Below are 24,229 nucleotides of genomic sequence, written 5' to 3'. Positions count from 1 at the left end.
TGATGACAAAGGAGCTTTAATAGCATAGCACTGGAGGTTTGTACTCTGATAGTTGTAGGTTAACGACATTTAACCCTTTGCACCCCAAAATTAATTTTGGTATTCTCTGCATTCTTCTGTACTTTATTTACAGTATTGACAATCAGGACCTTCTTAATTTGGTGATTATTTCCTTTATTCTTATGCCTTCTATATCTTATTTAAATTAGAAACCAGTTACTCTATCTAAGGGGTTAAAGAGTTAAAACATAATATTTTATTGCTTTGTAAATAAAATCTTAAAACGTTGATTATGTACACAAACTGTGGTTGAGAATGAAATTCCAGTTAAGAGAAAAGATGCAGCAGCATGGGATTAGTAGAGTGTTACTTGTTACCAGTTATATCATCCCTTTAATTTTGAGGTTTATCTTCAGAAAGTAAGGAATAATTAACAACATAAGTTGTGTTGATTCCTCTCTTTGAGCAGAGTACTTCTTCTGGAGAATTGCTGCCATCAGCTCATGAACTGTCACCAATGGAAGAGTTCTTTGTCATGCCTCAGTTGGAGAAACTGTAAGTTACTAGTTTGTTTGTTAAGGTCCCTATTCTTCCTTCATTTAAATTTAATGCATGAAGTTTGATTCTAATGTGATCACTATTTTGAATTCATGATTTGCAGACCACCATTGTCCCTCGTGTCGGTTTGGATGTTCTCCAGGCAGACTTTGGGCAGATGCTGGATCCTAAGGCTGTGGAGCAGAAGGTAAATGGTTTCAAAAAAGGGTTTAATTCCTTTGGTTTAGTCCACTGTGAATCAGAGCTCAATTGTTTATTCTGTTTTCTGTGTTTACTTTATACAGACAGTAAACATCACAAATCATACAAAGGGAAAAATCACGTGCATGTGGATGAAAGGTGAAAACTTGTACTTTTTACGTCATTAACAATTGTTGTTTGCCCATCTCTAGTTTGAGACCTATAATTTAAATTGCAAATAAATGTTAAGTTGTGATTTCTTCTTGTGTTATATTTTGCTCCTTTTTGTCTGATAGACACAACAAGGAATATTTTCTGTTTCCCCAGATGAAGCAGACATCCTCCCTCTAAAGACTGCATCATTCCGAGTGACATTTAGACCAGTAAGTTATTTGATACTGTCAGTAAACACTGTCTATGCTTCTTTCATTCACTTGGACTTGGTTCATTTTTGCCTTTACTGTCTGATTCTGTTTACGGTTCAATTTGTAATTCTAATTTTTTTTTTAATAGAATGCTGCTAATCAGGTTTTTAGTGCTGACCTGGAGTGTTATACATTTTATAAGGTGAGGGATTTATTTCCTGTGCTGGTGTACCTGTTAAGAAGCCTAAATTTTTTCCAAGCTCATAACAACCATTTATTTATTTGTCATGAAATCAAGGTTTCTGATTCAAATTGTTGATTTTGAGATAGCAAACTGCAGTTGTAGTTCAGTACCCATATAACTGATTTTCATTTGATAAATAGAATTTACTCCTTGTTTCCTTTGTACTTGCTTCAAACGCTTCACACTTCAGCAATGGAAGTTATCACTCAGAATGAAGAAATGCATGTCCTTGCTATTACTTTTTATTGCAATTTTCCAGGGGATTATTCCCTTAAATACACACCCCCCTCCCTCTGCTTCTGTTGAGAAGGGGACACCCATGGTGTCACAATCAGAGGCTAGGAATTGTGGTAAAAAATCTTATTCTTTGTCAGGCAATTAACTTGAGAGTTCTGATAGTGTCATTAAGATGTTTTTTGACGTTTAATTCTCTGCCTATCAGGTGAAGTATGCCCTTGATATTGAGTCACACCAATAGTTATTATAATATTATTTGTATTTTGGAACAGAGTATGAGAGATTATCGACTGGTTGAAGTGTCCTCCCTGGTGTCTTTCGCTCAGTGCTACAGGTTTGTGCTGAAATTAACTTTAATAAGTAATTTGAACTGAACTCTGTTTATGGTTAGATTCAACGATACAGGGCTTTAGTTCTGTTTTTGTTTCCATATTCTGTTATTAGCTTAAGTGTTTTGATGTTACATCTAGAATTTTCATTGATGAAACATCAATGAATCCAAGTTCCTTGTTTCACCGAAAAAAATTGATTGGATTTTATTTTTAGGACTCACATTTGCAATGCGGACTGAATCATTTATCCCCAGAAGTCAATGGGATGTACAACAGCTGGTAAGTGATAATTTAGCCATTCACCCCAAAGCTAAAACACACGTTAAAGCTGTTTTTTCAAGCATGGTTTGATATGTTTTCCCCATTGAAGATTCTCAAACTGATTATTCAGGTCAACCTAATTTTAAGAAAACATTTTGCTTGTGTAAATGGGACAAATGCTTCACTACACTACCCTTGTTAGAATAATGCTGTTCCTAAACTAATGGATAGAAACAGTTTTAGTCCACCATAATGTATTACTAGGTGGTGCCAGTATGATTGTATTCTGTTAGTTGACAAAGCATATGATTACTAACTTGTCCCTTTTTTGGAATGTTTAGGTCTTTCCAGCCACTACTGTGGATGGCATGTCCTACAGAACACTGCTGTTGACCAGCAATGGGCAGAATCCGATCCATTTTGCATTTGATGACAATCTGTTAAGGTAGTTACAAAACAAATTGTAAGATTTTATCTTTATTTTTCTACCTTGGGTCTGGAACAAGTATGGTTGAAACTAGAGGAGAAATAAGTTATAGCAGTCTGTAAGAAACCAATGGAAGTGGGAACCTTAGCAAAAATTAAATTAAATAATAACTTCTTAGCAATCAAGCATAAGGGCTGTACTGGGAAAGATTCACCTGAGGTTGTGACAGTACAGCCGAGCCCAGCAAAGTGTGTACAAAAATAACAGCGGGCCCATAATTCTTGGTGTGGCTTTAGAGCAAGTGAGGTTAGTCAGTAGTTTAGTGTGTGGCAATCATACCACACTGCTTATTTTGAATTTGCAGGCTTTTGCAAACAAAAATACATGGCTTATGACACAGCAATACATACAATCAAATGCAATTTTTGTCTAGCAAGTGACATTTATTTTGTAACATGTGATATATGAAACTTTGTACTGAGTACTTTACAACTTTGTTTGGGAAATAAGCCTTGTTGGATCAGCAGAGATTCCATCTCTAAAACTCAATAATCAGGTTGTAATCTTAGGACATTTTCGATTGAACCATTACTCTTTGATTTGAATCCATAATGGCATGGTTATCAATTATGAACAGCTCCTTGTTATATTTTGACTAAGATTTACCAATCCATTAGTTACTGCTTTGAAATCAATCTTAATTTAAGTATCTGTGTTGTTTTAATAAGAGTAAAAAGTTCATGTTAAGTGGAAAACCAGGTGATTTGTTATATCTGATTGTAAATTTTTGGGGTTTTACAGGGAACTGTTCATTTCAAACCAACCTGTTTAGGTACAGCATCAACAAGGCTGTTTGAGGTCAAGAACGCTTCCAGGATTGCACTGAGGTGTGTTCAATGTTCTCAACCTTCCTAAGTGTCAAACTAAGGCCACCTTCCCTTTCCCCATCAATTAAAATTTATCATTTTTCCTAGAATGAGGAATCTAGTAATGTCAGTCCCTTTTATCATGAACCCCTGGCTCAGGAGATCTGGGCAACCAGCAACCACTCCCTGTGTACCTGACATAAAATAAATTATCCTTATACATCCTTATCCATAAGAATATTAATGATTACTGATATGTGACGATCAATTCAAAACTTCAATGTCCCCTCCCTCCCTACAGAATAACCATCATCTGAATGGAAGCGGAAGCGGTAGCGGGTTGAACCTTGCATGACTGGGGTGGGTGGGAAATTTGTAGAGATGTGTCCAGTCTCTCCAGCAGAATACAAGTGTTATATCCTTAAATATCAATGTATTTAAGGTAAATACTTCACTAGGTTTTATAGCTTGGCCAATGTGTAGAAAGCCATGGTCACTGTTTTTTTCTTGAGAAAAAAATGGGCACATTTGAACTCTTTTTTTTTTTCCCTTCTCAGGAATTTGAAGAAACCAGTTATCAAAAGTTCAAATGTCAGGGGTTGGGGGGGGAAAGGGGCAGAGATGCTGAAGCTTTGAATTGATTGATGCAGTACTGTAATATGATGTAATTGTAATGTCAACAAACCTTATTTTACCCATCAGGTTTGCATGGAAAACCCTGGACCTCACTTAAAAAGTCTTAGCATTGATCCCTCTAAAGGAATCATTCTACCCAATGAAACTCAGGTGGGCATTTTAAGTGTACTGCAAATTTTTTTCTAAATTGTTAATTGTCTTTTAGGATCCCCTGTAAATTGTTACAGGGTCTCTAGTAAAACAAAACATTTTTGATGGTATACTGGTCTTAAATACACGTCAGTTATTCTCATAAATTATATCTTCAATCAGGTTTTACATATTTGATAGAATTAATTGTTACACTGTCATAAGCCCTGTGTTGTAAATAACTCCTTATTATCTTACATTATAGGCTCACACCATCAGCTTTAACTCTCGTAAAGAAGAAAAATAGGTGATTAAGACAAAACTCACTGTCAAAGGATTGCAGGCGGATGCCCAGCAACAGTAAGGATTGTCATTTTCCTATCACAAGTTAATTTAATTATAATGCAACCATTCATTTTTTAAGGTAATTATTTGTTGCATGTGAATCTATGTATTACCAACTGAAGGGACTCGATTGCATTGTTCTCTATTTGCAATATTTGTCAACTGAATATTTCTCTGTATATTCTTCTTGTATCTGCACTTGTGTTTATTAATTCTTTTGACAACTGCTCACTGGTATGTGATCTTTAATTAAAATGTATTTTGTGCGTATTCTTTTATTTCAGGTATCATTTACTCCACAGAATCCTGGTTTATACTCAGTGGATTATCTGGAAGTTATAGCTCTTGGAGCTACCAATTGTTCAGTTATAAAATGCACTGGAATAGGTAAAGGTAGTGATATGTTTGTGCTTTCATAGGCTCTAACAGCTCATAAACTGAGAAGACTAGTATAAAATGATTAAATAAATTATATATTCAGAGAAATGTTATCATTTGATGTTTATCATAAGAATGTGTTTAATTTATTTTAGGGTGACTTGAAAGGCTTTATAAGGTAGTCCATGCATAGAAAAAAGTTGAGATGGCAAAAATTACATTTGCCTAAAAGTGATGGAGTCTCTAATTGGCCACAGAATTGTTTATAATGGGGTTGAGGTTCTGAGAGCCCAGTGTCATAGACCTGAGTACCCCTCCACTCTTTCTTCAGTCAACAGTAATCTCACATCAATCATGGACATTGTGAACCACACTTGCTCTCTAATCAAAGAAGTTCCTGTTGAAAAATGTTCAAATTTTTCTTAATTTCAATCTGTTCTTTAGGGCCTGAAGTTGGTCTTGACTCTGACTATCTTGATATGGGAGTTGCAGAATCTAGCAAGTTTTCAGCTAAAAGTTTCAAGGTTGTTAACAATTCAGATGTTCCTGCAGCTTTTCAGGTCAAACACTTCTGGATTTATACTCTCAATATTTAACAATTATCCGTGAAAGGTAAATAATTGTTTTGGTGTAATTGTTCAGTTACTTCCAAAAGAAATTGGTTATCTCCTTCAGGAACATTACTTCATTTTCCCTTGGTGCAAGGTCAGCTCCTTTGAGCACTTAATCATGTTTAACTTAGTGTTTTCTATGATATCTGGGAGATTAACAAGTTCCATGATAAGGGAATGACATCACCATAAGACTAGTACTAGAGAAAAAAGATCAAGTCCAATTTGATAATTAGTTAATTATGAGCAAAAATAACCAAAAAAATATTCACTGAGTCCCTGTTGCCTTTGAAATCTTTTGAAAATCTGGTAATCTATCTGGTGCTTATTATGTAAGCATAATTGCTATGGATAAAGGTCACTTATCTTAAGAAATTCCCATGTTTACAAAGTTTAACAGATGCTTCCACCTTCAGAATGCAAAAAAAAAATGAGCTCATGTCTTTTGTTAGATGGTTTTTCCCTCCGACCTGTTTTTCCCCTCTGGCTAAGTCCATTGGAGGGAGATCGCTATAGGGCTATTTATAATTGTAATTGACAGATAACCTACAGGTCTCGTTTTCCGACTGGTGTCATATTCTTCAGAATGGCAGTGTTATGGAAAAGAAATTGTTTTAGATAATAACTTGATATCAACAGATAAACCTTTAGCTTAAACACTTAATTGTTTGTTCTTATGTAATAATTTTTGCTTTTGTTAGTTCATGATTGATTGTCATCAAAGTGTCTTCAAGCTGGAATCAACTTGTGGTCTGTTACCTGGCAAGGGTTCCCAGGGCATAATTGTACGCTTTTCTCCAACAAATCCAATTACTACAGGAGACTAACTTGTCTTGTGCAAAACCAGGTCAGTGTTAGTATTAAACTGGTAATATTTTCTGTTAGTTTAAACTGTAATCTTCCTAAAAAAATTTTGTATTCATCTGATTTTTTCAGGATCCATTGTTTGTTGATTTGTTTGGGACTTGTCATACAGAACAAGTGAAACCAGGTACATTCAATGTCAATGTTGATAATCCACACCATCTTTAATACCCATGGTGAGTACCCAACTAAGACAGAATTTTTCCTTACAATATCAATACTATCAAGCAGAAAAGCAGGGGAATGTTAGTTGATCCACAACTAAATTATCAGTAGTAACATAATAAGAACTGTATGGCAGGCAGTAAAGAGAATTACTAAAACTAGATATTGGAAATGGAATGGTTAATGTTTGAACAATTGCAATTGACTTTGAATTAATTCAAATGAGCATGAAACTCAGTCTTACATTTCTCCATCATATTTACTTTATGATAACAAGTAGGCTTCTGGATGGAGGTACTAGACAATTACCATAATATGTAACATGAAAAAATCAAAGGCTCCTTAGAGCAACCTCATGGTATGAATTTTTGGTGCCCTTGACGTAACCTGCGATGTGGCTTTCTTTGGAAAGTTTTTTTGATCGTGGGCAACACGTGCTGGCCCAATTATTGTGTTTGTACTTTGTAAGCGTTTTGATGGAGAAAAATTGTCGTAAATTGTGAATGTGTGAAGAATTAGTTAAGATACCAGCAGCTACAAGATAAAATCAACGAAGTTTGGTGTTAACCAATTTGCAGTAAGCTTAAGCTCACTTCATATTTGCGGTGTTTAGGTCTTCACACACAAATTTACAAGGAAATATGCAGCAGCAAGAGGGGAGAATTAACCTTCAGATCTTGAGAGTTAAAGTTTTTAAGATATTTAGGCTTCGTTTCTGTTCAGAAGAGTTCATACACGATTTACTCAGTTAATAAAATAAAATAAAAGACAATTCTGTGTTTCTAAAGATTTGTACATTGTACAAGTGGAAGAACAATAGGACACGTAGTCCCCTACTAGGTTCATCCACCTAAACCCAACCCACCCATCCCACCCCAGGGAAGGACATCCATCACACAGTAATCTCGAGCGTGGGAAATTACCGTCTCCTACCCCTCTTGCAGGAGATGGGACCTCCATTAATTTTATTTGTCCCTATCTGAGAAGACTAGAATATCTAACCACTTCTTGATGTTATAGAAGGGAAGCATAATTCTTCTCAATTATTTTAAGACCTTGAGTGTTGGTCCGGCCGTGGCTTGAACCCTCGACCTCCCACACAACTGTCCAGCGCTCTATCCATTGAGCTAACTGGGAGGCGGTCAGTGTAAGTGGCACCAAGCTTTTGTAACCATCCGGTCAGTCTTAAAAGATCGATATGATGATGATTTGTTGACAGAAATATTAATAATGGCTCTATCTTTTTCCTTTAAGGAAGCCGGGGAGTTTACAGTGAAATTACATGATGTACTTGAAGCCCACAAAGCAGTCATGAATTATAAGTTGTCAATGGATGAAGAAAAAAATTCAATTTCTAGGCAAGTAATTCATGGCAGTCTCCATATAGACTCCCTGTTACCCAGTCTCCATATAGACTCCCTGTTACCCATTCTCCCTGTGTACCCTGTGTACCCTGTGTACCCTGTGTACCCTGTGTACCCATGTGTACCCTGTGTACCCTGTGTACCCATGTGTACCCTGTGTACCCTGTGTACCCTGTGTACCCTGTGTACCCTGTGTACCCATGTGTACCCTGTGTACCCTGTGTACCCTGTGTACCTAGGTACCCATGTGTACCCTGTGTACCCATGTGTGTACCCATGTGTACCCTGTGTACCCATGTGTGTACCCATGTGTACCCATGTGTACCCTGTGTACCCATGTGTACCCTGTGTACCCTGTGTACCCATGTGTACCCTATGTACCCATGTGTGTACCCATGTGTACCCATGTGTGTACCCATGTGTACCCTGTGTACCCATGTGTGTACCCATGCGTACCCTGTGTACCCATGTGTACCCTGTGTACCCTGTGTACCCATGTGTACCCTGTGTACCCTGTGAACCCATGTGTACCCTGTGTACCCTGTGTACCCATATGTACCCTGTGTACCCTCTGTACCCATGTGTACCCTGTGTACCCTGTGTACCCTGTGTACCCATGTGTACCCTGTGTACCCTGTGTACCCATGTGTACCCTGTGTACCCTTTGTACCCATGTGTACCCTGTGTACCCATGTGTACCCTGTGTACCCATGTGTACCCTGTGTACCCATGTGTACCCTGTGTACCCATGTGTACCCTGTGTACCCTGTGTACCCTGTGTACCTGTGTACCCATGTGTACCCTGTGTACCCATGTGTGTACCCATGTGTACCCTGTGTACCCATGTGTGTACCCATGTGTACCCTGTGTACCCATGTGTACCCTGTGTACCCATGTGTACCCTGTGTACCCATGTGTGTACCCATGTGTACCCATGTGTGTACCCATGTGTACCCTGTGTACCCATGTGTGTACCCATGTGTACCCTGTGTACCCATGTGTACCCTGTGTACCCTGTGTACCCATGTGTACCCTGTGTACCCTGTGAACCCATGTGTACCCTGTGTACCCTGTGTACCCTGTGTACCCATGTGTACCCTGTGTACCCTGTGTACCCATGTGTACCCTGTGTACCCTGTGTACCCTGTGTACCCATGTGTACCCTGTGTACCCTGTGTACCCATGTGTACCCTGTGTACCCTTTGTACCCATGTGTACCCTGTGTACCCATGTGTACCCTGTGTACCCATGTGTACCCTGTGTACCCATGTGTACCCTGTGTACCCATGTGTACCCTGTGTACCCCGTGTACCCTGTGTACCCATGTGTACCCATGTGTACCCTGTGTACCCTGTGTACCCATGTGTACCCTGTGTACCCATGTGTACTCTGTGTGTTGACAAATGAATTATGAATAACTTATTATGATTTTATCAGCCCAAGGGGGAAATCCCATATAAAATGGACTGGGATGCTCGTCTGGAATTTTGAAATAAACTCCTAAAGGAGACGAATGTATGCGTGGCCCAACCGTTTTTGGACCCCTAAAGGAGACCATTTCAATATTTAATAACACGAATCGAGTAAATAAAGCCTGGAGCAATTGGCTCTTGAGTAATAGGCTCCTGAAAAAAAGAATTTTTAAATATATTTTTCATCGCGTGCAACCCTAAAAGATACCTTTACGGCTAAATGTAATTCAATTTTTCCCAGAACACTTAAAGTGAGACCATTATCTTGAAATTTACAGCCCTAAGCGAGACAACGAGCATCCCAGTCCTTTTTATATGGGAGTCCCCCCGGGATGATTGGTCGGTCAGTTCAAATTGAACGTTGTGCACGGTTACGTCAAAAAAGCCAACAGAAATTAAACAAATTTGTTCCCCAACCATACCACTTCAATTAACTACGCTCTTTTAGAGGTACAAAGGAAGAAATTAAGAGAATAATTTAACGATACTTATGATTTACGTTTTTTTTATTTGTTACAATTTAATTACAGTTGCGAATCATTGTATCCCGAAATGACTTATGACATAACAAAATGTCGAAGTTGGAATGTCGAATTAATACAGTTCAAAATCATGTTTACCCTTGATTAAAAACCAGATTAATATAACGCTAACTTTTATGAGTGATTTATGGCGGCTAGCTAATGTTTTGTGCGTACTGCAAATCAGTTTCCACTTTATATTCAATCAGATGAAAACACAGGCCACAATGTATGATCAACGAAGTTTATTGTTCTACTAGGCAACTGAGTACTACACAGACAATTAAGGGGCGTGTTGCCCATTGCCCATCATATCCTCGCGCGATTTTGTTGCCTTAAAAGAATATCTTGAATTTCACACAATAAGCCTTTAAAATTATTATTTGGATTCTTAACACTGAAAATTGTTTCAAAAGCAATAGTTTTTTCTAAATATAATGGCGAAAGTCAAGACTGCTCAATGTTTACTATATTTGTATTGTAGATAGTACCATTTGATATGGTATTAGAACAATCAGTCCGAACTCGCTTAGTTATCAAGAACTGAAATGCCATAGTTTATGGCAGCTAGCTAATGGTTTGTGCGTATTGCAAAACTGATACCTATTTTTTTTCAACTTCGTCGTTTCCAAGCCATGTTCATCTTTTCCATCCCTAACCATCGCGGTAATTTAACAGGGATAACTCTGTGAACTCAAGGAACTGCGTTATAGTATGAGAAGGCGTAAAATAAAGAGTTGTAAATACCAGTTTGTTACTGAACTATCAAATGTCTCGAACGGATGGGTGACCAAACTTTTAGCAACCATGTCATGATCATAATAATGACTTATTTTGACGTTGTAAATTACGTTTTGTTTAATCAATTTCTTGTTCTAACTTCCTAAATTCTATTATGTTGGTCCAAGTTCGATTGCATTTTTATGAGAAGCGAATTTGAAAAACAACAATAGCATAATGGTTCTTCATAAAGGAATTTGAAACAGGATGTTGGCGGAGATGACCCCTCATACCATTTTGTCCTTCATTTAGCTTTTTTAGCTTTCAATTGTTCCGGGTAAACAAACAATATGGCGGCGTCAGGCTGCGAGGAGCTTGGATCCGATACGAGTGATTTGAATTGTGGGTAGATCATAACAACAGTTTGATATAACGACAAACGTACTGCATATAACGACAAACGCACTGCATATAAGGACAAACGCTCTGCATATAACGACTAACGCGCTGCATATAACGACAATCGTACTGCATGTAACGAGAAAAGCATAGCAACTAAATAATGAACATTGACATAAGACAGTCCTGGCGTTCCATACCAGGAAACCTGAGACAGACGGTGTAGCTGCATCGGTTAGGCAACCTCGAGACCTCTTAATACCATATGGACCATAGCCATGCTAGTAGTTACACGGCTGGTAAAACGAAAACGAACATCAACAACACTACACGACCTCACAATAATAGTAATAACAATAATAATAATAATCATTATAATAATAATAAAACCAAGTAATGAACGACTTTTTTTTTTGCAGATCCTATCGAGGGTGAACTTGAACATGCTCAGGAACAGACAATTTCCCGAATTTGCTATTGTGGACGGAAGGCAAAATCCAGAAGTGAGCGCTTTTGTGTTTCAAGTGAAAATTCTCGTTGTCCGTGTGTTTCTAACAAAAAGAATTGCCAGGCTCAGTGCAAGTGCCGCAACTGCAACAATCGCAGTCAGAATCCCCAGAAGTTGTCAAGCCGGTGTGGAGAAAGCAGGGCTAAAGGACGGAAAACAGGTCAAAACTCTTGCATGGATGTAAAAGGTCAGAGGCGAACAAAATGTCCCTGCTACTCCAACGGTAAACCTTGCTCTATCCACTGTTCATGTTTCAACTGTGAAAATAGATATGGAATAAGGGTTACTCACAGCACAGACGATGGTAAGGCCGAGAAAAAGAAGAGAATAACTTCTACACCACCATCATTGAAGAGGCGGCGAACAGCAGATATTCTGGAGGATGAGGGATATAATTTGCAGCCCGGACCATGGACACTCGAAGAGAGCTGTCTTTTAGACTCCGTTGAGTCATTTATTTCGAACACGTGTGTTCTCCCAAGCTACAGAAATATATCAATATTGTATAATTTTGTGAGCAAGAGTCTGCTTGGAAATAATATACAGTTGACTACAGTCACCTCTAAAACAGAGAGGCAAATTCAAGGAAAACTAGAATTTTTAAGAAAAAAAACATTTCGCTCTAAAAAATCTTTACTATGGTATTTCAGTTCTTGATAACCAAGGAAATTCGGACTGATTGTTCTATTACCATATCAAATGGTACTATCTAAAAGACAAATATAGTAAACATCGAGCAGTCGTGACTTCCGCCATTATATTTAGAAAAAACTATTGCTTTTGAAACTATTTTCAGTGTATTAAGAATCCAAATAATTTTAAAGGCTTATTGTGTGAAATTCAAGATATTCTTTTAGGGCAACAAAATCGCGCTAAGATGTGATGGGCAATGGGCAACACACCCCTTAATTGTCTGTGTAGTACTCAGTTGCCTAGTAAAACAAAATCGCCTTTCAGATCACTCAGTCTTTCAGTCAGGTCGAAGCTAGCACAAAGTTTTATCTGCTAACCAATAAACTTCGTTGATCATACATTGTGGCCTGTGTTTCCATCTGATTGAATATAAAGTGGACACTGTTTTGCAATACGCACAAACTATCAGCTAGCTGCCATAAATCACTCATAAAAGTTAGCGTTATATTAAATATAATCTGGTCTTTAATCGAGGGTAAACATAATTTTGAATTGCATGAATTCCACATTCCAACTTCAACATTTTGTTATGTCGTAACTCATTTCGGGATACAATGATTCGCAACTGTAATTAATTTGTAACAAATAAAAAAAACGTAAATCATAAGTATCGTTAAATTATTCTCTTAATTTCTTCCTTTGTACCCCTATATGAGCGTAATTAATTGAAGTGGAATGGTTGGGGAACCATTCGTCCAATTTCTGTTGGCTTTTTTGACGTAACCGTGCACAACGTTCAATTTGAACTGACCGACCAATCATCCCGGGGGGACTCCTATATAAAAAGGACTGGGATGCTCGTTGTCTCGCTTAGGACTGTAAATTTCAAGATAATGGTCTCACTTTGGGTGTTCTGGGAAAAAATCGAGTTACATTTAGCTGTAAGGGTATCTTTTATGTTTGCACGCGATGAAAAATATATTTAAAAATCACAGGAGCTTATTACTCAAGAACCAATTGCTCCAGGCTTTATTTACTCGATTCATATCAATAAAGATTGAAATGGTCTCATTTAGGGGTCCAAAACGGTTTGGCCACGCATACATTTCCCTCCTTTAGGATTTTATTTCAAAATTCCAGACGAGCATCCCAGTCCATTTTATATGGGATTTCCCCCCGGGCTAATAAAATCATAATAAGTTATTCATAATTAATTTGTACAAAACGTACAAAACGGGATTGTGTTCGGCCAGAGAGCTTCCATTCATTCCAACTGATGTTTGCCAGGTTTCCTGTATACATGGGATACAGGCTACACTTGGGTATACATGAATATACTTGGGTATACATGAATATACAGGGTATAGAGGGTACACAAGGTAGACAGGGTACACGAGGTATACAAGGATATACATGATATACATGGGTACAAAGTGTACACACGGGTAAAAAGGGTACACCGGGTACACAGGGTACACTGGGTACACACGGGTACACAGGGTACACACAGGTACACAGGGTACATAGGGTACACACGGGTACACAGGGTACACACGGGTACACAGGGTACATATGGGTACACAGGGTACACACGGGTACACACGGGTACACAGGGTACACACGGGTACACAGGGTACACACGGGTACACAGGGTACACACGGGTACACACGGGTACACAGGGTACACACGGGTACACACGGGTACACAGGGTACACAGGGTATACACGGGTACACAGGGTACACAGGGTACACACGGGTACACAGGGTACACAGGGAGAATGGGTAACAGGGAGTCTATATGGAGACTGGGTAACGGGTAGTCTATATGGAGACTGGGTAACAGGGAGTCTATATGGAGACTGCCATGAATTACTTGCCAATTTCTAGGTTATGCACTCCTTATAACACGTTTTTGTTACATTGCAATGCTGTGGACTTTGCTGATGTCCTTCACACAGTCAAAACATGTTTAATCACGGACAGTAATGTCAAAGACATGCTTCAAATTTCGCAACAGTTTTTTGTCACTGGAAAGCCAAAGACACAGCTAGAGGTGAGAAATTAAAGAGCTGTCTAGAGGTTACAAACATTATAAGGTCAACATCAAGGTTTTAAGTTTTTCAACACGCTAAGTCGGGAAGTTCAATACTCTGAAGGCATCAGCTTGTTTATCAAAGGCTTTAAAAAATTCTTCTTTGAATTTTTAGTTTATAAATATATTCTTCTTTAAGCTATATACACACCTTTTCTTTTTTTTTTTTTCTTTCTTTTTCTTTTTAACTTAATCTAAATTTTCATTCAGCACCTTTGATTTGTATGGTTTATCCTCTAGTTAAATAAGGAAGCCTATACTTAGTAAGCCCCCAGCTTCTAATCGGCTTCCTTGCTGTTACCTAGCTCTTCAGTTCCTTTGATTTTGAAGTTAATTTAGTTAGAATAGTTCATTTTATCTTTGATGTATCATAAATTTTGTATTCGGTTAATTTTTTTATTGGTAATGGCAAACTAAAATGAATGAATGAACGAATGAACAATGATAATCATTAATTATAGTAGAAAACATATTTATGAAATGCTTTCGGTATGAAATAATCCCTAACCCTTTAATTTGACCCTTACATGTGATTACCATCTAATTTCTCCTTACAGTATCACCCCTGAATCACACATTAAGGTCATAAGAATAGAGGAAATGATCACCATCTTTATTGTTAAAAAAATTCTCCTTGTAAGCACCTTAGGAAATGTATAGAGAACAGTATGGAGAATATGCAGGTGTAAAGGATTAGTAGTGGTGACTTTTGTTAGTAGACACTGACTAAAGTTGTCCTTCAGTCATGTAATTTAGCTAATTAAAAGTATTACTGTAAACTTCAAGAATGAAATGGTTAATTCATTAATTTGTTAATTCAAACATTGCATGAAACATTTCTTCCAGCAACAAATTCTTCAGCTGATGGTTGGAAACAGAACAGTGCTCTGCTCCACGGAGAGAGAAGGTAGGTCACCCTTAAAATCAACTGAGTTTCATCATATCACAAACTTTACAGCACAAGTATTAACTATTGTCTAAACTTGCAACTTTTTTTACATTGCTCCTTTTCACATATCTTTCTAATTCTTCTGTGAACACAGATGGTCAATACTCACTATCTGAGAAAACAGTTGATATGTTCCTGGAGCAAGATGTGCCAGTAGATGTGCTTGATGACCTGGTACTAAAACAATCTCCAGAGCACAGGAACCCCAATCCTCCTCTATCTCATTCATTTTCACAAGAATCGTTCACGCAGGTAATTTTAAACATCGAGAAACTAGCTCTGAAATTCAGAGAATCCCTTCACTGGCTTCAGAAAATTCATATTTGTTTGGTCCTTTGCATCAATGGGAATGGCCTAGTAGAGTGATTTTGAGGTTGAAATAAGTGGGGAAAAAGAGGTAAGAGAGATTAAAAGAGTCGCTGTCAGGCTCTGCAGCTTCTCTTGTGGCTATGTTGCCCAATCATGGAGTGGCATTGGTGTCCACAGAAGCTGCAGGGGTGGGAGTGGCCAGTGGGTGTGTAAGTTTGGGGTCGTTTTCAGCATTGGCAAAATATAAGTTATGAACTACTAAGTGAGTATAATTTAACCTCTAGCATATAAAATGTGGACAAATCAATGAAAAATTGAAATCATGAAAAAGTGAAATCACTATAATTAATTACCAATTGTTGGAATGCCATGGTCTCAATTTTGGCCACTGTGAAAATTATGTTAATCACTGTGTATTGTCTGCTAATGAGGAAAGTTTTCTGAGAAAACTTAGTAAAATGCTTCTGTGTTTTTTAACCATGATTAAAACAGAGATTTGTTTTAAATGATCAAAGAAACTGGCGTTATCAGGGAAATCTTCATCCCCCTGGGTAATCTAGTATTTTAAAAAAAGAAAAACAGGAGTAAAGGAACATATATGTTAGATACAATGAAAGTATATGAAGTTCATATATTTTGAACTGCGGTATTAGATACGAATGATGCACGATCCTCGCGGTAGATAGCGCTATTTAAGCAATAGCGAAAATCATACATATCTAATACCGCAGTTCAAAATATATGAACTTCATATATATTTTCATTGTATCTGATTTATCACTTTCACGGGTTTATTACGAATCAACTTAACGGCTTGCTCCCAGTTGGCTTGTTAGCTCGATTGGTGAGAGCGCTGCACTAGTATTGCAGAGGTCAGTGGTTCGAATCCCGTACAGGCCTGATTTTTTTCAGGTCTGATTTCCGCTATTGCTTAAATAGCGCCATCTACTCCAAGGATCGTGCATCATACGGACATATATGTTGTACTTAATTAGTACATACTGTCCCAAACGACCTTCAGCTATTGTTTGTACAGTTTGGTTGAAAGCTGGATTGTTCAGTCCTGAGCTAAATAGCCATCTTCTCAGTGCTGATTTCTCTGAGGGACAGCCTTATCCACATCGGCAACATTGTTCAATAGACTCCTGATAGCAACAAGAAACGTTTTAGAACATAATGTTTTTTGCCATAGTGCTAAGAAACATTTGTTTGCTAAATATTGGTCTTTAATCCACATAATATGTATTGTATATTTTAATATCTCATAAGTTACCTTGATTAATTTTATTATTATTATACTTTTAATTAGTTACTACATATATATGTATACATACTTAGATTAGATTAGTATTGTTACAGAAGAAGAGCCTCTTAATTGTTGGAATCTGTAATAAATCAAAATAAATCAAAATAATAAATAAATGAAAAAAAATATGAACTAGTGTGAAGTTAGGCATACCCTGTGAGCAGAGCCTTTTCTACTTTTCTTCTTTTCTTCTTTTTAATCGATTCGAGGACAGGTTAAAAAGGCTCTGCTCGCAGGGTAAGTTAGGCATGGTCTTGACTTAACAAGTGATCTGTTGATTTGTTAATCTTGTACATGTTGTTTTGAAAACAGGATCAATTGCTGAAAGTTTATTGAGTTACCTCAGGCTTCTAGTGAATTCGAGAGATGAACTAGCTTTGTCTCAGGCCATCCATATCCCTTGCAGGGACTTGGCACATAAACAATTTACAGTATTGAGGAAAGTTGCAGGGGAAAAAAACATGCCTATGTTTCAGGTACCACTCAATTTCAGGTGTTTTATTAAGGACTGGGCACTGAGCAAATTGACTGGTTTTAAGGAAGTTTTTGCCCACCTGATTTGACCATATAGAAGAAAGTCTATCTCATAAAGAAGTTAAGTCCAAAGAGTTTTGCCTGCCTATGAAAACCAGTTGCCCCCTTACTAAAAACTTAGATGAAACCCCTGCAATTTTTTTTACAGTGAATATTATCATGAAAATTCTGCAATTATGAACTGCTATCAGCAAATGACAGTTATCAACATAATTGCTGTGAAGACCACACATGCGTAAAATATTTCTGGCTAAGCCACTTTTAAATAGACACAGAAGTTAAATAGGGTGTGGGCGATACATTAGCAAAGTGTTTTCAAAGAGTGGAATCAATCACTATTAGACTAAGAGTGTTGCAATTGTAAGGGTCAAAATTTTCAATTCATTTGGAAAATTATCCCTTGGTGTTTGAGAAGCAATTCTGGCGTGTTGAAAGAGTCTGGAGGGTGAAACAAGAGGTGGCAGCTCAGTTATTTTTCAAGCATTTAAATCATGATGTTGATATTCTTGCATGCATGTATATCATTGCATTCATCATCATCGGTTTATGTCATCATTGAGGACAGGTAACAAAGCAAAAGCTGTAATCTTTCAATCCATATTCCTGGAGTTCTTAGATACTTTCTAAACCAATTTCCTCATTCCAAGAAGTTGCTGTGACAATGTATACCTCCTATCTGTGGCTGATCCTGCCTTGCTTCTCAATAGATTGGCTCCTTGATAAACAACTGAGAGATAGGATTGAGCTGTATTCTAAAATGTATATAGTCTGATCCAGTGGTGAAAAAACAATTTTTTTTCTCATCATTATCCGTAGCAGTTGGAGGATAATATTACACAGTTTTCTCTAGTTTTCTTTCCTTCCCATGCCAACAGACAGCTGTCTTGTTTATTCTGAGGATACGATTGGGTGGAAAGAGTTATGCACCAATTGATGACAACCCACTTCTCCCATTAACTAAGGTATATATCAGTATATCAAAATTTATTATTCCCTTTAGTGTACCAAATAGAATTTTTATAAATATATTTCAGCTGTTAGTAGGTGTCAGGTCATTTTACCACAAGAGAGAATCTTTACTAAGCCAAAGAGTTCTTTGCAGCCCAGTTGGTGTAGACTTTTCTGTCCCATACTCATGGCTAATGTTTAATAACTTCCTTCATCTGTGGTTTTCAACAATTTTTTTGTTACAGGGTCTTGGAGAGTTTGTGACCTTTTTCCAAAAGTTACAAACTGTCTGTGAAGAAACAGCAGATGCAAAGTAAGATAGTTGTAGATACATATTGTACACTATTTTAATTTAAGAACATGATCATTTCTGCAAAGGAAGGTTTTAAAACCAAGATCAATTTTGTTCTTCCACCAAACTCTCAGTGATAAAAATTAGAAAACTGTTGCATCTAGATTCTGAGGCGGACCCAGGGGTGGTTTGGGTGGTTCAGTCCAACCCCCTAAATTGTCCCTCAAAATGCTGGAAATCATGTTTCCGAAGACCTAATTTTCAAAATCTGCTGGGGGAGCATGCCCTTGGACAATCAACGAACCGGCCCCTTGACTAAATCTTGAATGCATCCCAGTCAGATTAAGGTTGTTTTACAAGTTAATCATGGGAAAAATCCTATTATTTTGTTGAGCACCTTTCATTGGATGGGGTACTTCCGAAAGAAAAGCATGCACAAAGGAGTCTAACCAGTTAAAAGGATTGTCACAGTACTGCAGTAAAAACATTAAATACAGTTGACTGAGTGGTGAGATTGTCCGAAGTGATTGGCATGTTTGAATAAACCCTGTGAAAATAAGTTGTCTGCTTATCTTTCAGAACTGCTGTCTTAAGATTCATGAACATGCTCAAAGTGAGCATTATTAAATCCAAAGAAAAGGTTTTTACAAATGAAAGTATTGCCAAAACTGTGGAATCTCTGAAAGAAAAGGTGGAACAACTAAGCTGCAAAATATGTGATGGTGGCCAAGCAAAGTCATCCATGGCAGGAATGAATGTGTATTTCCTGATTCAGGCTGTATTAGATGAGCATGACTAGAAAAGTTGTCTCCAAGAATATGACACAAGGGACTTGAGGTGTGCTCTGATGACACCAGAAATACCTCGTGGAAAATCAAAATTACAATCTACACTTAGTCAGTTCAGGTAAGGTGGAACAGTATTGAAAAACTCTGGGACTTTTAGACATCGCATGGCAAGCTCTAAGCTAGCTTAGTAGTAGACCAGCTGGCACTGGTGCAGATGTTGTCACTCTCTCCTCTTCCTAGCAAGAAATTTTCCTGGCACCAAGTGGAGAGACAATTTGTCTCTCCACTTTAACAGAATAAATCAGTAGGTAGTAATTTCTGCATCAAGAAAACCTTGGCAAGTTGTATGCAGCCCCAGTTTTGCCTGTGAGGTACAATTCTAAGTAAATTTTTATTGTCCTAAGAGAAGTTTTAAGTGACATGATTAATTTTTTCTTGCTGGAACACCTGATTCGGAGTCTTCAGAAGGAGCTGTCACACCACACAAGGATCAGCCACCAAAACACAAACCTGAAAAGGTAAGATACTGGTAAACTGTCCAGTGAATTTAATCAAGGTGAAATCTAAGTAAAGACACTTTTTATTTTATTATTTTGTTCAAAGAGGGTTATCTTAATTAATGTACCAGCAAATTATATGTTATGTTTCCTCAAGGTGCATCTTAGAAAAGCTTATATTAATTTTTTCCTTTTTCTTGTAGACACCATTTGAAAGCTATAGAAAAGTGTGTGGCGATATGAGCTCGGCCAAACCTGCCTTCAACATTCTGATAGGACTAAGTTCAGCTAACAAAAGAGACCTGATGAGTGCTGCCATAAGCAATGATACTTTAACATCTCGTAAGGAATGTGGCAATAAATCTTACGTTGAGGATACATCCAAATGTCACACCAAGAAAAGAACTTTAACAGAAACTATGTATGACAAAGAGAACATCTCAACTGGCATCTCAACTGGCAACAAAACCATTAAATATGTAGCAAAACCACCACCCAAACGCATGCTCCTTGAGAAGGACATCACTGTGCAAAAGAGCACAAAACGCAAAACTAGTGGAAAAACATTGTCCAAAAGAAAAAAGATTCCATTACTTCAAGGGCAAAAACAGCTCACCAATTTTTTTAGGTGATACGTATTACTGACAATTACATCACAACATTTGATTCATTTTCATGCATTTTTTTATTTTTACATCACTATGCCAAGAGCATCATGATTGAATTTTAACACATACCAGATAGCACTGATTTGTATAACTTGGGACCATTGTCACCCCTAGAGAATTATTATTACTTTAACTGCCAGTCAGAGATATCATTGCAGAACTATTTATTATTTTTATATGATTAATCTTTGGCCAAAGCCAAGCAGAACAGAATTATTCTCTATAAAAACAAAATTATTTTCAAGTACAAAATTAAATGGTTGTTATTTTAACCCTTTCATTCTTACGAGTAACTGGGAGAGAATTTCTCCTTACAATATCAAATAAATACAGTATCAAGAAGTGATGAGAATAAAGGAAAATATCAGTTGGGGGATAAATAGTTGATCCAACACTGAATTCTCCAAACTGACATCATCAGGATCTATGCAGAGGAAAGTAGAGAGAATTACTAGTTTAAAGGAATCTTGGGAAATAAAGGGTTAAGGGTGCATTATGTATTAATTTTACATCTAGAATAAAAATAAAGATATCATCTGGCCTGGTAATTCGAAATCTATGAACTCAACAAGGTAGAACAGCAAAGTAAATAGCAGGTAACGAACTATTTTCCATTCCATTATAAAAGTGTTATGTTAACACAACCTATTAGAGTACACATGAATGACATGTATAAAAAGAAAAGAATAATTAATCCCCTACGGTAATGAGCAGCATTGTCCTTATTATCTCAGTGCAAGTATGTCGCCCCCGCAAACCGAACCAAGAGCTTGCAAATCTCCATCTGTTGCCATCCTCACAGCTGTAAAGTCCATCTGTAGTAAGGAAAAATAAGTTTATCTTAGAGAAAAGTATGGAGTCAAACTAGTCAAGTAAAATAAGCCACTTGAGGTGTAATACGAATACGTAAACTGTGAAAAAAAAATAGATAAAATACTTGCAGGTCCTATGGGTATATTTCCCAAGATAAGAAACACAAAAAGGAAAAAATGGCAACAGATACTATAGAATAATACATGGATGTACACAGATATGGAAGTGCTCAACTCAATATATCATGTACAGCAAACAAATAAGATCTTGAGTTTATATGGAATTTCTCTGCAAGTGTTCAACTTAATATATCAAGCAGTAAATAAGTAAGACCTTGATTAAATACAAGAAGAGAAATTCCATATGTATACAAGCAACATTTGCCGTATATCATGTTCAACATGTACATGCCATATATCAGGCCCAACATTTGCCCTACATCAAGTTCATCTACTTTGGAATGTTTCATAAATTAGTGGGCAAAGGACTACATGCTTGTCCAATTTGGAAGCAATTAAATTTAAAAAGAAAAAACTTTTTTTCTCTCATCCAATTATTTCCAAATCAATTACTTTGGATTCTAGGAATGATAAATAGCTACCAATATAAAAATTAGTTTGTATGCAATGAAATTAACCTCACTAAACTCGTTAGGGAGTAAAATTTCTTTCAAATTATTACCTCAAAACCGAGGTTAGTCTGGCTATAGTTTTAATACTCACAAAAAAAATTTAATTGGCAGCCATTTATGAAAAGGGTCAAAACTATTCCCAGTGAAGCACAAATAACCGTCCCATCTTGAAGTTAAATGATTAAAGGTTTCTCGAAAGTAAACCAGACGTAACAAGAAGGTAAGGAAAGTGTAAAAAGACAATCTGAGGTATCAAATTTAAGTGCGCCACAATCTCGAGTCTAGTACAGGAAACAGTTCTCAACGAATTCTTACCCTTTCGTCTTTAAACTGTTGGCAAAAGCCATCTTTAATCCCACGTTCTTCTTTTAAAAAATTGAAAACCTAAAGAGAATGCAGCCAAATATAAGTTTTTGTACCTTCAGCATTTCTAATTTGAACGAATGACAGGAGAAAGTGTCAAAATACCTGGTTCGGACCTCCGAAACAAGCTGCTCTCTTAGAGAATCTATGTTGTTTATCGGCAATGCAACCCAGCCTGCGTGCCACTCGGCCCAGCTAGGTAGCCAGGCAGGTAAGTCGCAAGAAAGGGTAAAGCGTCCATGTAAGGGCCATAACAGGTCCCAATAACTAATACCTATTAATACTATGTATTAAAGACTTCATGTATACAACATCATATGTCCTAGATGACTCCTCTACCCGCTGTTAATGTACTAACATTGACTACCACAAGCTATCACAGGCTATCACTGGCTATCATTGGATATCACAGGCTATCACTGGCTATCACTGGCTATCACTGGCTATCACTGGCTATCACTGGCTATCACTGGCTATCACTGGCTATCACTGGCTATCACTGGTTATCACGAGCTATCACTGGCTATCACTAGCTATCACTGGCTATCACTAGCTATCACTAGCTATCACTAGCTATCACAAGCTATCACTGGCTATCACTAGCTATCACTGGCTATCACTGGCTATCACTAGCTATCACTGCCTATCACTGGCTATCACCAGCAATCACTAGCTATCACAGGCTATCACTGGCTATCACTGGCCATCACTAGCTATCACAGGCTATCACTGGCTATCACTAGCTATCACTGGCTATCACTGGATATCACTAGCTATCACTGGCTATCACAGGCTATCACTGGCTATCACTAGCTATCACTGGCTATCACTGGCTATCACTAGCTATCACTGGCTATCACAGGCTATAACTGGCTATCACTAGCTATCACTGGCTATCACAGGCTATCACAGGCTATCACTGGCTATCACTGGCTATCACTAGCTATCACTAGCTATCGCTGGCTATCACTTGCTATCACTGGCTACCACTAGCTGTCACTAGCTATCACAGGCTATCACTGGCTATCACTAGTTATCCCTAGCTATCACTGACTATCACTGGCTATCACTGGCTATCACTAGCTATCAGTAGCTATCACTGGCTATCACTAGCTATCACTAGCTATCACTGGCTATCACTTGCTATCACTGACTATCACTGGCTACCACTAGCTATCACTAGCTATCACAGGCTATCACTGGCTATCACTAGTTATCCCTAGCTATGACTGACTATCACTGGCTATCACTAGCTATCACTAGCTATCACTGGCTATCACTAGCTATCACTGGCTATCACTGGCTATCACCAGCTATCACTAGCTATCACTGGCTATCACTGGCTATCACTGACTATCCCTAGCTATTACTGGCTATCACTAGCTATCACTGGCTATCACTAGTTATCCCTAGCTATCACTGACTATCACTGGCTATCACTAGCTATCACTGGCTATCACTAGCTATCACTCACTATCACTAGCTATCACTGGCTATCACCAGCTATCACTGGCTATCACTAGCTATCACTGGCTATCACTGGCTATCACTGGTTATCACGAGCTATCACTGGCTATCACTAGCTATCACTGGCTATCACTAGCTATCACTAGCTATCGCTAGCTATCACAAGCTATCACTGGCCATCACTAGCTATCACTGGCTATCACTGGCTATCACTGGCTATCACTGGCTATCACCAGCAATCACTAGCTATCACAGGCTATCACAGGCTATCACTGGCTATCACTGGCCATCACTGGCCATCACTGGCTATCACTGGCTATCACTAGCTATCACTGGCTATCACTGGCTATCACTGG

General features: G+C 37.8%; 1 protein-coding gene, 1 long non-coding RNA gene and 1 pseudogene across 9 annotated transcripts in view; 2 read left to right on the top strand and 1 right to left on the bottom strand.

Moving 5' to 3' along the window:
* The window catches only part of LOC148719557 (cilia- and flagella-associated protein 65-like), a 14,507-nt gene extending 1,894 nt beyond the window's left edge, over nt 1–12,613 (top strand). For 2 of the 5 annotated variants that reach the window (XM_088741153.1, XM_088741152.1), the window contains 6 exons: nt 134–161; nt 470–555; nt 662–745; nt 843–897; nt 1,066–1,121; nt 1,252–1,288. In XM_088741153.1, the coding sequence (XP_088597279.1) occupies nt 134–161; nt 470–555; nt 662–745; nt 843–849 (205 nt within the window). In that variant the 3' untranslated portion in view covers nt 850–897; nt 1,066–1,121; nt 1,252–1,288. Of the gene's footprint in view, nt 37–133; nt 162–469; nt 556–661; nt 746–842; nt 898–1,034; nt 1,128–1,251; nt 1,306–1,856; nt 1,919–2,130; nt 2,196–2,518; nt 2,623–2,790; nt 3,310–3,405; nt 3,492–4,172; nt 4,257–4,500; nt 4,596–4,864; nt 4,968–5,402; nt 5,571–6,270; nt 6,417–6,505; nt 6,561–7,651; nt 7,746–7,852; nt 7,957–11,493 lie in introns of those variants that run through there. The other 3 variants (XM_088741150.1, XM_088741151.1, XM_088741154.1) reach the window with 3 other exon arrangements.
* A 1,394-nt stretch (nt 12,614–14,007) lies between these two features.
* LOC148719556 (uncharacterized) lies at nt 14,008–21,147 on the top strand (annotated as a pseudogene). Its single transcript, XR_015994021.1, has 9 exons — nt 14,008–14,269; nt 15,155–15,215; nt 15,352–15,509; nt 17,185–17,348; nt 18,282–18,368; nt 18,600–18,667; nt 19,226–19,551; nt 19,876–19,952; nt 20,135–21,147. The product of XR_015994021.1 is annotated as an uncharacterized LOC148719556 (transcript).
* Nucleotides 17,631–22,627, bottom strand: LOC148719555 (uncharacterized). 3 transcript variants are annotated; one of them, XR_015994023.1, is made up of 5 exons: nt 22,512–22,627; nt 22,359–22,427; nt 19,882–21,414; nt 18,468–18,643; nt 17,631–18,299 (listed from the first exon to the last, which is right to left on the bottom strand). It is a non-coding gene; the product is annotated as an uncharacterized LOC148719555 (long non-coding RNA). The 3 variants fall into 3 exon arrangements; XR_015994024.1 differs by having other exon boundaries at nt 17,634–18,133; XR_015994022.1 differs by lacking the exon at nt 17,631–18,299 and having other exon boundaries at nt 18,356–18,643.
* Between the last annotated feature and the right edge of the window lie 1,602 nt (nt 22,628–24,229).

Source organism: Stylophora pistillata, chromosome 12 (assembly GCF_964205215.1).
Source record: "Stylophora pistillata chromosome 12, jaStyPist1.2, whole genome shotgun sequence".
Classification (NCBI taxonomy): Eukaryota; Metazoa; Cnidaria; class Anthozoa; order Scleractinia; family Pocilloporidae; genus Stylophora; species Stylophora pistillata.
Note: the sequence above shows the minus strand (reverse complement) of the source record. Positions and strands in the feature narration are given on the sequence as shown.